Source organism: Grus americana, chromosome 6 (genome assembly GCF_028858705.1).
Source record: "Grus americana isolate bGruAme1 chromosome 6, bGruAme1.mat, whole genome shotgun sequence".
Lineage (NCBI taxonomy): Eukaryota > Metazoa > Chordata > Aves > Gruiformes > Gruidae > Grus > Grus americana.
The window spans coordinates 43,530,399-43,543,724 of NC_072857.1; the positions used below are offsets into that span (position 1 = coordinate 43,530,399).

At 42.8% G+C, this 13,326-nt stretch overlaps 1 protein-coding gene across 4 annotated transcripts in view; it reads left to right on the forward strand.

The window, feature by feature from the left end:
• Nucleotides 1-13,326, forward strand: part of DIP2A (disco interacting protein 2 homolog A) — a 142,743-nt gene that overhangs the window by 68,005 nt on the left and 61,412 nt on the right. For all 4 annotated transcript variants that reach the window (XR_008577780.1, XM_054830887.1, XM_054830888.1 and 1 more), the window contains 2 exons: nt 6,032-6,151; nt 12,125-12,370. Coding sequence is in view for 3 of the 4 variants with exons in the window: in XM_054830887.1 (XP_054686862.1) it covers nt 6,032-6,151; nt 12,125-12,370 (366 nt within the window). In the remaining variant the exon portion in view is untranslated. The remainder of the gene's footprint in view (nt 1-6,031; nt 6,152-12,124; nt 12,371-13,326) is intronic.

Sequence of the window (13,326 nt, forward strand, 5' to 3'; positions counted from 1 at the left end):
ACTATAATTTTTATCACCCGCAGATTTTTGTCTTCAAGCAGTAAATATTACCAAAAAAATTCCAACAGTGAATACCATCAACAAATACCGTAGGCAACTAAATTACGTAAGAGTTCCTGAACAGCAGTTAACATTAAAGCACTTAAACTAGGTTTTCCTTCTGTTAAGTGAAAACAGTGTGATAAAGTGAGAAATGCGGAGACTTCGCAAATATCTGTCCGTGCTAAGCACCAAGACCCTCACGCCCGCAGCTGGACGCTTCCCGATGGGTGTATTGCCACTGCTGCTGGCTTTTCCTTCAGAGAGGGTGTGTGGTGTCTGATGGAGGCATCGTGCCTTCTCCTGGGTTCAGTCCCACTGCTGCCTGGTTTTGGGTAAGAACACAAAGGAGCTGGCTGTAAGCATTTAGGGAGTCTGAAGAAGCCTTCCCGGCAGCTGCACTCCCTCTTTCCACTCTCGCGCTTTTTTTCTGGTTACTGTTCTTCAGCCTGTCGTATACAGGCTGTCGTATACAGGCCGTCCTCCCTGGAGCAGGATGCAGGGATGCATTTGGGGAGCTGCTCTAGGTGAGGAGCAAGGCTGTTAAGGGCGCAGGGGTGATTCCTGTACAGCGGCGTACAATACACGGCAGCTCTCTTTCGTTTCATGTGATAGAGCTTCATCCCGCACTGATCCTCTCTTCTCTACCAGCCTTCCTGGAGTCGTACTAGCTTTTTAAAAAATATTTTTACTTTTTTGTTTGTTTTATTTTGGGTTTGCGTGGCAAGGTTTTGGTAGCTGGGCGGCTACAGGGGTGGCTTCTGTGAGAACCTGCTAGAAGCTTCCCCCATACCTGACAGAGCCAACGCCAGCCGGCTCCAAGAGGGACCCGCCGCTGGCCAAGGCCAAGCCCATCAGTGAGGGTGGTAGTGCCTCTGAGATAACAGAGTTAAGAAGGGGAAAAAAACCTAGGAGCAGTTTTTGCAGCCAGAGAGAGGAGTGAGAAGATGTAAGAAGCTCTGCAGACACCAAGGTCAGTGCAGAAGGAGGGGAGAAGGGGCTGCAGGCGCTGGAGCAGAGATCCCCCTGCAGCCCGTGGAGGATGATGGGGAGCAGAGATTCCCCCTGCAGCCCATGGAGGAAGGATGAGGGGGTGTAGAGATTCCTCCTGCAGCCCGTGGAGGACCCCACGCCAGAGCAGGTGGAGGCACCTGAAGGAGGCTGTGACCCCGTGGGAAGCCCACGCTGGAGCAAGCTCCTGGCAGAACCTGCGGCCCCGTGGAGAGAGGAGCCCATGCCAGAGCAGGTTTGCTGGCAGGACTTGTGACCCCATGGGGGACCCACACTGGAGTAGTCTGCTCTTGAAGGTCTGCACCCTGTGGAAGGATCTCCCTGTCCTTGTCTCGACCCACGAACCCTTCATTATATTTTCTGTCTCCTGTCTAGCTGAGGTGATAGAGCGGCTTTGGGGGGGCACCTGGCCTCTAGCCAGGGTCAACCCATCATGTTTTTTACTGGCAGTCTTCATCGCAGAGACGCAACCATACAGGACACGAGTTTGCAGCAGCCATTTGTAGAGACAGCCAGCGCTGTCTGCTTTACCTGCTGGCATCTGGAGCTCCGTGAGCAGCAGGGAAACTGGTCAACCTGGGAATGCTGTTTTTTCTTCAAACAACTGTAGAAATTCTTCCTCCAGTGCCTACGGCAGGAACAAGAATCGGAGGCTGATGAACAAGCAGAGGCTACAAACAGGAAAGAAAAAAAGCTCTTCTAATAGCTGGGGGGTTTAGGGTGTAAGAGTTTGGGTGATTTATTGTGCCCAAACTATTTCTTAGTTTTCCTCTTCTATCCTTTTTTAAGGACATGTAGAAGGAAAGAAAATGAGAATAGGTGCATAAAACGGAAGAGAAGATTATGTGGTTTACTACAACAGAGGAAGGAAAAAATGTTTTGAATCAATAATAAATTGTTCGTGGTTGTTTGCAGCTTAATAAAGAGCAGAAACTTAAAACTATTTTTTCAAGACTTTCTTCTGCTTTTGGATGGCAGCATACGTATTTTTTTCTCACTTTGGTATGCATAATCTTCATGTTAATAAGATGCTGGTCGTGCTGTTCATCTCCTTCAGTGTTCAGTGTTGAACATTTCTGTTCCTTGTTCTCAGAAATACGATGTAACACAGATCACATTTGACCTGATTTTAATGACTGTTTAATCCACTGTAGGAAACTGAAGTCCACAGTTCTTACATGTTAAATCAGTTTCACAGCAAATTTTTAAGAATCTAGTAATAGACAATGGTAGAGAGCTTCTTTTTGCAGTTCCAATATCCAGTTAATTTATAGTAATTTATGAATTTTTCTACCCTAAATGTTCTGCTCCTTTAAAATTATTCCTTTTACTTTTTATAGTGAAGTCTGTTGCATCTTGTACATGATGTAGAAAAGCTCTTAAAGGAAACATGGAACAGGAACAAAGCGTTCCAGGGAAGTGAAAGCCATTGCTTACTGGCAGAGGGAGGTTGGTCCTACTCAGTTCTTATCCAAGGACAAGATATGAAAAGAAAAATTTCAAGCTGGAAATAGATCTTAATGAGTACAGAAGGAACTGATGAGTTAAATCAACGCTATAAAAATAAAACATGAAACAGAATAAAAATTTATCCTGTCTTCTGGTTGCATTTTTATCATTTAATCTGGTATTTTCCAGGTTTTGGGGTGGGAGTTAGGAAGGCTAGAGGAGGCGGCGTTGCTGATTTTGCCCTCTGGAAATGGAATAAAAAGTAGTTCCCATGCTTGCTGCCACGAATCCGTGTGGTGTTATGACCTGTCCCACTCTGTTAAAATACCTCAACACACCCTTGCCTCAAGCTAGTCCTTTCCGTTCCCTAAATACACAACCAGCTTAGAATACTTTTGGTTTTTTATCTGCAACGTTATTTAATGAATTTATATACAGACTATAAATACTGTGTGGTTTTTTTCTCTTTTGCAAGACTTTTTCTGAAGGAAAAGCCATTTGTTATGTTCCCCTTCTTCCTACCAGATGTTAATGTAACATAAAAATATGTTCTAAATTATATGTAGATATATGCATGGTTGAAGCGAGTACATCTAATAGTTACCATCTTTTTTTTAAACCATGCAACTTGGTTTTGACTTCAGGTTCTGCTATGGAAATGTGTCCTGCAGAATTGGCATTTTGCCCCTAACTTTTAAGGCTGCAAAAATAACCTTGAATTTAAGTAATATTCTCAAGCCTGTGGATAGCAGTAATGTCCTTGGGGCATCGAAGTAACACAGCAAAACAAGAAGTGTCTTGCGTTCTGCTTAAACTTTCTGGAGTTCTCTAAAATTGAGAGGTTTGCTTTTGGGTATCCATGAGAATAAACTTCAATGGTGGACGTTTACGGAGGGCAGGGGGAAAGTCCAAAACTAGAGCTCAGGAGAAATGAAGACTTGGCAAAAAGCAGTGGCCCAGATGTGGGGAAGGGAGGCAGGGAGATGTGGGGAGAGGGTAGTGAAATTTTGAATCATAAAACATCTGTGAACCACTCCTCGGTGTGAAGGACAGTAGCAAAATTCTAACATGGTGCCCAGTATTAAAAAAAAAAAAAATTGTGTCAAAACATAGAGGTTTAAGAAGTTTTTTTTTATATATATTTTTTTTCCCCCTCATAACAGCATTGTCCTTGAACCTCACAGATTAGTTGCACAAAAAGTTCTTATTTGAGACAAGCATCTACCTAGTAAATTTGTAAGTCTTGTGAAGAACACACAGGTGGTACAGTATATTCCCATACATGTGTATTTTAAATACAGCACTGAACAGATGATCTGGGGGGAGCTGCAGCCTTGAAAAGTGGTGTTATAACTGCAAAGAACGAGAAGGTGGCGGGGAGCGTACCGCAGGGCTTATTTTGGTTTCTCTGATCCGTTTGGCCAGGCTGAAGGAAACAGTTTGTTTCTCACTGGGACCTGTGACTAAGAAAAGCAGCTTCCTGATTTTTGGTTAAGAGTGAATTGGCTTTTTTCCCCTGGTATTTCTCTTACAGGCACCGTGCTCTTCCGGTACTGGGGCTTTAATTGCTTCTCTCACGGCGTCTCTGAACTCACGTAGTAAATCGTGCTGCGTAGTCAGGGACCAGAAGTTAGATGCCTGAAGTATGTGGTGGGAGCAGGGGGGATTTTTATGTGTGGAAACAGAACAGTTTTCATCTAACATAGGGAAAGATGTCAGATAAAGGGATGGTGATTTTTGATTTACTTAAGAATAGAAATTCTGACAGAAAGTCATTGGTCAGTACCTGTTGTTAGAGTTGGTTAGAGATGTATTGCTTGAAGCCTTCTCTGGTGAGGTCATGCTTCTTGAGTTTATATGTGCAGCGTTTGTAATCACTTTTGGAGTGGAGAATTGAATAGTTGGTCCCCAAGTGTCAGGCGTTTATCCAGTGCATTGGGACACAGCTGCCTTAGGAAATTGTGTCACACCAAGACTTCCTCCAGGTTGACATCAATGTGCTGTGCTTTGCTGTTTCATAGCCTCTCATTCTCTGGGATGCTCAAAAATCTCTTCCGATTTTTGTTAAAATATATATTCATTAGCTTTCCCCTATCTCTTGCTTTGTCAAAGCTAACTGGAATTGATCCCCATATTTAAAATAAATTAGGAAGACCAAAGCAGGTTCAGGACTAGCACCAGAAATGGTACCTTTTTTTTTTTTTTTAAAAAAAAGGTACTGTAAAAAATGGAGCTTTGTTTGTAATCATCATCAAGGTTAATCCCTATAGGCATAGGACAGAGAAATTAGTTGGCTTTTTTTAATATGTAAGTTGTGTATGTATGCCACGCGTCCGAGTTTCATACCTATGAGTCTATCAGCCTGTTACGTATTTGCAGCCTTAGATGGATACTTAAAGAAAGAATATGTCTTTTTGTCAAATTGAACCATTTCATTCTGTAATTCTTCTACAGCAGCTTCCCTGTAAGAGAAATGTGGGTCACACAAACGCATAATCACAATACTTGTTTCTGGGCCCTTTGTAGCTATGTGTAAGTGTATACGTGTTGTACTTGTTTTTCATGAGTGTGAATCTTAGGTCATAAGTTGAAGTATATTTTTGGTCTGCCTCATTCCTCCTTGTCATCTGTTCGCTTCTTATGAATTTTCTTTCTACATAAGTTTTGGTTTTTGTCACCATTGAAATATGTATGTCAAAGAGAAAAATCAGCTGAAGGCAATTTAGAATTACTTGAATACGTTAAATTTTATCTGTGATGTGGTCTTGATTGAACACTAAATTCCTCTTTAATCGCAGTTTTGGCTTAAAAATAAGAAAATTTAAAATATACCCAATGAGTATATTAGGGTAATTTTTGCTTTCAGGAAAGTAAAAACAGTTCATGTCTCTTCCCTAATTCTTGATACATATTCAGCCTCCTTTTCGTTTTTCTGTGAGAGCTTCAAGTATACATTTTTCACTTCTTTTCCCATTGCGCATTTTGAAGGATGAGGAGTCCAAAGCTGTTGCATATTTACAGTATCTGCATTGAAAATTCCCCTCAAAATAAAAATAAATCATATTATGCTAGGTATTCTGTAACTTCGGTCTTGCTTTTCTGGGTGTTCTTCCTAAATGATACTTGCAAAGCATTTTCAAGCTGATTTCATGAGGAAAATATGTTGACGTGACCCTGCTTATATCCTCCCTTAACTTTTGAAACCGTTGCTTCTGAGCTGAGTTTGCGTGGGAGGTGGGCGTATTTATTCAGTCCCACTAAACACCGTTGAAGGAGAAGCAGTTGGTAGAGCGGTCGCAGCTTCAGAACTGAAAACTGTGTTACTGTAGTTTAGCTTTGGACCTTTCTGCTCTCCAAGAAACGCTCCTGAAGCTGCGACCATGCTCCTTTCTGCGAGCTACTAACGCCATAAGGGCTGTCATCTGCGCTTCAGGCTCTGGATTTGAGCTGCAAAAGGTGGCATTGATGTTTTGTCTTTAGAAAGAAATAATGATTAAACTTAACGTCTTCACCTTTTTTGTTTTCTATATAGATGTCCACACTGAAGCAGTACAAGCAGCACTCGCAAAATACAAAGAGAGAAAAATGCCCATGCCTTCAAAAAGACGGTCTGTTCTTGTGCACTCTTCAGTAGAAACGTACACACCTCCAGGTATCTATTGAGTTAACATACGTAAATCTTGCCAGGTGAACCTGATAGCAAAATATAAAGAGCAAATGCTTTGTTCTGCTAAGTTGTAAGTATGTTGCAATAAACTACTTCCATATTCATGGCTGTATTTCCTGATAATCAGGTGTTGGTTGGATTTGTTCTCTGATGTCTTTCCTCCAGATTTTTAGTGTCTCATCTAGAGATACTGTAGCTGCTAAAGGGACGCTGGAAAGCAGTTGCAGAGTGAGCAGTCGCCCTTTCTGCATTAAGTATGTTCTCTTATGTAATGTCTCGCTTGGAAGGAGATCATCTTGGCAAGCATGTCAGAGCTGTAAATACCTTATTTCACATTGCATAAGACTTTTTTGTAAGAGTTGAAGAAAATGCCAGAGGATTAAGTTGCTGCATTAGCTTGCCGAACGCTCATCAGATGATTTCAACTGTGAGCAATTTAAAACATTCAGAAAATCATATGCTATAATTGTTCAGATTGTTTAGGTCAGAACATTTTCTTTAGGTTTTTTTTAGGAGGGAAAAAGAAGTAATCTTCCTGTTGTCTCACAATGAATTCTCTAGAGGTTAAGAAAATCTTTCTCCAGATAACATGTTGTGCTAGCGAGCCAAGTGTTCTGCAGCCGGTGTCTTGTATACAAAGAAGAGGAATTTCCCTAAGCTCTTAGTTTTTGAATGATGTGCTCTTTCTTGTCTTTTCTGATGAGGCCCGGGAGTGGAGGCACACTGACCTCTAGTGCCCTTCCCCATCGATTCTAGTTCTCATCCCCCTTCTGCAAGAGAGCAGGTCTGGTGTGCTGCTCTCTGGCTTCCTGGGCTGTATTTCTTCCTTCTGCTCTTCACATTTAAAGGAAATTCCCCTTTTTTTTGCTAGTCACACACATTTGTATATTGGTTTTGTGGGTTCACTGGTTAATTAATTAGTTAATAAATAATGAGGTTCTTCTGTAGTGTTATATATGGTCTTTCTTCACCCTTATGTTTTTGCCTACAAGATACATTAAGGTATCGTGCATTTTGATTAGCTTATTCTTCTAGGATGCATACACTCAGAAGCCCCTGAGGGCAGCTGGGGTAGCAGGGTGGTTATCACGCTCTTTGAGTTTTCTCACATCCGTGTTGGTTTTGTATGTGAAAGATGTCGTGAATTGCATGAAGCAAAATCCTGGAGAAAATTAACGTACAGCAACCATCTGTATACTGAGTCTTTGGGAGAAAGGCCCTGAGGTTTCTGTTTATAGCTCTTCAAAGCAATGTTCCTTCTCACTCTCCAAAATGAACTCTGGTAGGGCAGTCAGGGGTGTGTTTCATGTAGCATCACACTGTCCTTTCCTCTCATTCCCCGAGTGTGACAAATTGCTATGTGCTTGGTGTGCAGTACATCATGACAAGAAAAGAATGTGCCGCTGTTCTGCCTAAGATTTGGTGTACAAAAAATAGCTGGCATCCAGCAGCTCTGCTGAGAGCGGAGGACAGCTGGGCTTTCCTGTCTCCCTTAGCATTTAAAACTAGAAGGAATCGCCTTGCAGGGTTTTTTTGAGACAACCAAAATATCATTCTCTTTTGAATACCTTTGGGACAGGTTTGAAGCAGTGTCCCTGTGGTTGCTGCTGTGCCCGCACCGCCTGAGGTCAGCAAAGTCTTTGGGGGCTTGAGAGATTCTATAAAGAAAAATAAAATTGAGATGCTCTGGGTAAAATATGAGGTTATGAGATAAAAGCTGGGCTGCACAGCTTTGCAGGAGCACAGAGGCAGGTGGAGGACCCCAAATAATGCCCTGCCCCGGCTGCTCCCTCCCAGGCCTGCCCAGAGCCATCGGGCTGTCCCAGAGCCATCTCCCCAGGGAGAATGGCCAGCAGGAACCCACGGTATGGACTTGGAAGAATCACAGAATCTTTAAGGTTGTAAAAGACCTCTAAGATCATCAAGTCCAACAGTCAACCCAACACCACCATGTCTACTAAACCATGTCCTGAAGTGCCACGTCTACGTGATTTTTGAACACCTCCAGGGGTGGTGACTCCACCACCTCTGGGCAGCCTGTTCCAATGCCTGACCACTCTTTCCATGAAGAAATTTTTCCTAATATCTGATCTAAACCTCCCCTGACACAACTTGAGACCATTTCCTCTTGTCCTTTTGCTAGTTACTTGGGAGAAGAGACCAACACCCACCTCACTACAGCCTCCTTTGAGGTAGTTGTTGAGAGCGATCAGGTCTCCCCTGAGCCTCCTCTTCTCCAGGTGCTAAACAGCCCCAGTTCCCTGAGCCGCTCCTCATCAGACTTGTGCTCCAGACCCTTCACCAGCTTCGTTGCCCTTCTCTGGACACGCTCCAGCACCTCAATGTCCTTCTTGTACTGAGGGGCCCAAAACCGAACACAGCACTCGAGGCGTGGCCTCACCAGTGCCAAGTACAGGGGGACAATCACTACCCTACTCCTGCTGGCCGCACTATTCCTGATACAAGCCAGGGTGCTGTTGGCTTGTCCAGGCCCCTGCTCGGGCTGTCCCTGGAGAACCTCAGCCCTCCTGACCGGGCATGAAACCCATCAAGAGCAGTCAATGCTAAAGCAGCTTCTGGACTGAGGGGCGATGCCACAGAGGGGTGTGGGACATGTTATGGGATGCAGGGGACTGCATGAGGCTCGTTACAGAATGGTTAGGTGAGGAACCGCAGATGGGGAAAGGGGTAGATTGAGGTGATTTGGGGAGGAAGTGTGGGGAAGGGGACAAAAAGGGCTGGTACTGTATAAATGGTACGCTTGCCTGGCCGTGCCCCGCACCTGACCTGCAGCCTGTCCTCTCCTCCTCTTATACTCCATCTGTAACAGCGCTCCCGGGCGAGGGACTCTGCGTTAGGTGTGCACAAAGTGCCCAAGTCAGTCTGTCTGTACCAGCTGATGGAGCAGGACTGCAGCCTCGGGCTTGTACATCCAGGTGCCAGCAACTGGGGAGACTGGCGTCCGGGGAAGCGACCCGACAGAGTGAGTGGAGGGACCACGTTGTACGTGCGTGTGTGCACGTGTGACCTGCGTCCCGCTCAGACGGAGAGGGGAGCGGGATGAGGCCATGGGATCTGCCTGTCTTTGTGTTGGCGGTTTGGTGTGTTGGTGCTGTTGGAGAGCGTCATCTTCTACCATGCCTGCCTGAGGCGTTAGCAGGGAAGACAAGTATCCTCGCACGGGGCTTAGCAGGATACAGAGGCACCCTGACTGATACATTGTGAAAGAAGAGTCAAGTGTCTCTGGGATCTGTCCTCATGGGATTCATGTCATCTGTCTGGGATTCTGTATCATGGGAGATCAGGCCATTCAGAAATATTCTGAGGTCTTGCTTCAGCTGTATCGATTCACAAAAATAATTGTCTTTTTATGGGCCTGCCTTTATTCACAAAGTTAGCTCAGCCAGAAAGATCTGAAACTGCAAAGAACCTGAGTAGCACTGAAGTATCTGGTTTTGTTGTCTTGAGCCATTAAGCCGCTGCCTTAAAGTCTTTGTATTGGCAGAAGTTAATGCAATTCAAACCAGGCTTTTTTAATAACTGAAATTTTGTTACAAACAGTTGCCATCGGTCACCAAGAAGGAAGCATCGGATTCTACTCATGTTAAGTTTAAAACCAACTCCTGACTGGCAGTAATGGAACTGCTTTCATCAGTCATCCTTCCCAAAGATTTTAACATACTTTTGTTTTCGTCCCACCGAGTCTCTCATCTTCCCCATGCGGATTTCACGTGATCGGAACTTGAGCTGTAGTCTTGATGCAAGTTTGGTCCAAAGGGTGGTGGTGGTTTCTGTGGCTGTCTTGGGTCAGCTCCCAGCCAGGAAGAGCTGGACGCCAAGTACATAGCATTCTGCTCCCTGCGCACCCAGCACCGCTCATTAATTAACTCTTGCGACTGCCACAGACCTAGTTATGGATCTTACCTTACTGCTTTTCTGTTGTAATTATGCTTCAGTATTAGAATGTTTTTACTACAGATCTTCCATTTTTACACGCAGTTTATATTTTACATTTAAAGTGGGTGGGGTTTCCCCCTCTGTTTATGTAAGACATCTGAAGGCTTAGACATTTTAGAGACACTTCACTAAACTTGTGTCTGGATAAGGACATACTATCAGAGTATGTTTTCTTTGAAAAACCTATTTTTTTCTTTTGTTTTATCTCTTACTCTGAAGTGTTAGTAGATCGCAAGTGCGGTGTGTTGGGTTTTTTTTTTCCCCGAAACCTGACTGACTATAATCCTATCTTGTTCTGTATTCCTGGAATTGTTTATTTTTGCTTTCTGCCTAAAAGAAAGGGAAGGTTGCAAGCACGAAGGGGCAGGTTTGGCTCCTCTCCAGGAGCAGATGGGGTCAGCAGCCAAAAACTACAACCATGGCAGCAGACCAGAAATACCATACCAGGCACGGACCCAGGGATGGTGATCCACCACAGCTGTATCTTCTCAACGATCGAGTCTTTGTCTATTTTCATTCAAAGTTGTCATGTTTCATTAGGGATGGTCAAGTAATGAGATATCTGCGATTTTAACTTTGAAAATGCCATCGAGTTAAGCGGGCTTCTTAGGAAATGAGTTCTGATTTTTTGCGGTTTTAGACTATTTAAGAGAAGTTATTCTGAAGCTATTGTACATGCATATATACTTGAAAAGCAGAAAATTAAACACCTGGTAACTGAAATTTGTTGCCAAAGATGAGGAAAAGATTCTTCATGTGGATTCAAAAAAATGTATATGGAATTGTATATAGCTGAACAGTCATGTCTTCAGAGGATTAAAAAAAAAAAAAAAAAAAAGCCAAAATTAAGGTTGCAGGATTTCTGATGTAACCCACCCCACTCTCACCCAGGATTTCCCTGTCTGGAAGGGACTCTCGAGTTTATGATGGACACCCTGTCTTTTTCAGAAGCTTTTTTTTCCAGCCTTTTCTGACTTCTTAATTGGTCTGGCCATTACGTGGGACTTAAAACCGCTCTTCACAAACCGACATGATGTGAACTCAATCAGTATATGGGCAGTACATTGGTTTAGGTGCTTTCCTTTAATTGCCCGGGGGGTTGTGGCATAGAAGGATCAAGTTTTTAAAATGCAGCAGTCTCTTTAGGAGGGCAAGGTTATTTTTTTCTGTAACAAAAGTTTCTATTTTTCACTCAAAATCAACAGGGATGTATTTTCTTGATATTCAGAAAGACCTTTTTATTTGTTATTGAGTGACTAATAAATGTGGAAAGATTGAGTGCCAAAGGGAAACTTCTGGAAGGTGGTAAATAACTGACTGGTAATTAAAATAGGAGCCCTTTATCAGACTTCTAACATACATCTAGAATGAAAAGATACTTTACTAAGCATTTCTGTGTAGTGCTCGTTCATAGCAGCTTATGTAGTTAATGTACATGCTTTTAAATTCCCTTTAATTATTCTTAAATTAATGAAATTACTCTTTCGTTGAACTTTATAGCACTGTGCTTTTTTTAGTAATTCTCAAAAAATTTGTCAAAAGAATCAAAAAGTGAAGAATTTGCCCCCCAAAAATAAAAAGAAAATACCCAACCAAAAAGGTAATGGAATTTATTCAGGTGGGATGAGATCCAGTTTACCTGTGCAGAACAGAAATATTCTTTCAGAGGAATAGGTATGATATGCTCACTGAGAACGGTTAGCAGATGTATGAGGTACCGTAGGTGGAGGGCTTTTTTGAGTCTTACGTCATTCCAAATACAGCAGGTAAATGAAACTTTGCTTCCAGTGTGTTCTAGCAATAATGTGTAGAAGTTGTTGCATTAACCTGACAAATGGCAATGAGCAGAATTTGTGCATGTGAATATACCATTTGCTTAATACATGCATCTCATGTGTAGCACATGAGAACACTGCGTGAAGAACATGGAAAAAAACTTCATGTTCCCGTCTGTTGGGTCATTCCCACATTACATGCCTGTCATCGTTATTTTAATCACAGACACATCGTCAGCATCAGAAGATGAGGGCTCGTTACGTCGGCAAGGGCGGATCACCTCCACTCCGTTCCAGAGCCATTCCAACGTAGAGCCCTGGCTTAACCGGGTTATTCAGGGCTCCTCCACCTCATCCTCTGCATCCTCCACCTCATCTCATCCAGGAGGGAAACCTGCTGCTGCTTCCAATACTGCTACTGCCACCGCTGCTGCCACTGTGCTTGCAGATCTCATGGCACACACCCAGCTAGGTCAGTAACGAACTGCCTGCATGGTTGGAATAAACTCAAATTAAAAATCCCAAAGCAGGGCTAAACACAAAAGTCTTCACCAGAAGATATCTGTAAATACCTTTAAAATGTACAACCCACAGACCAGGTATGTATGATGTGTGTGTATGTATTTAATTTAAACCAAACCAGTTGTTCATGAGATCTGAACATGCGTTCTTCTTGGTAAAATGCTTGATTTATCAAGAAACTAAGGTTCAGTTTTACTGGATTCAAAAGCAGAATTTCAAAGGGGTCATATTTTTGGTGCATGCTTTCCAATCTGCACGTATTTACCCTTGACATTATCAGGTTATGGATTTCAAAGGTGACTCCGTTGGTAAACACCCAAAAGACTAGAAAAGCATCCAGAATCTTTGGGAAATTTATGAAGTCAGAGGTACTGACAAAGCTAGGTTTCAAGCTCAAATGGGATTTTTTTTTTCCCTTTAATTAACATTTAAGTCATGAATAGTCCTTTACTGTGAAACTAGAGTGAAAACGTAGAAGTACTGGTAAGACAAAATGTAAATGTGAGTTTTGCCTCAATCTGTAACACTGCAGGTCCAGAACATCAGGTTACATTTTTTGTCCTGAAATGCAGAGCACTAGTCTTGTGCTTCTACTACCATACAATAGGCATCACGTATATTGTTTGCGGACATTTCAGGTTTTGGCGGTTTTAGTGCTCCACTTACCTGACTTTCTGTTTATCTGTGCCTGTATGTCTATACAGACAGTTGGTTTGTGTTTCGTTACAGAGAACAGGTTAGGTCAGATGAGGAAAACCCAGTGAAATGCTTTAGATTTAAACTGACTATACAGGCTTCTGTGTCCTTAGAGATGTCAATTAACACAATAATTTAAGGCACAAATATATTTCGCAAATACCTGTTCATTTAGCTGGTCTAGCCGTTACCTTCAAATTTTGTAGAAAG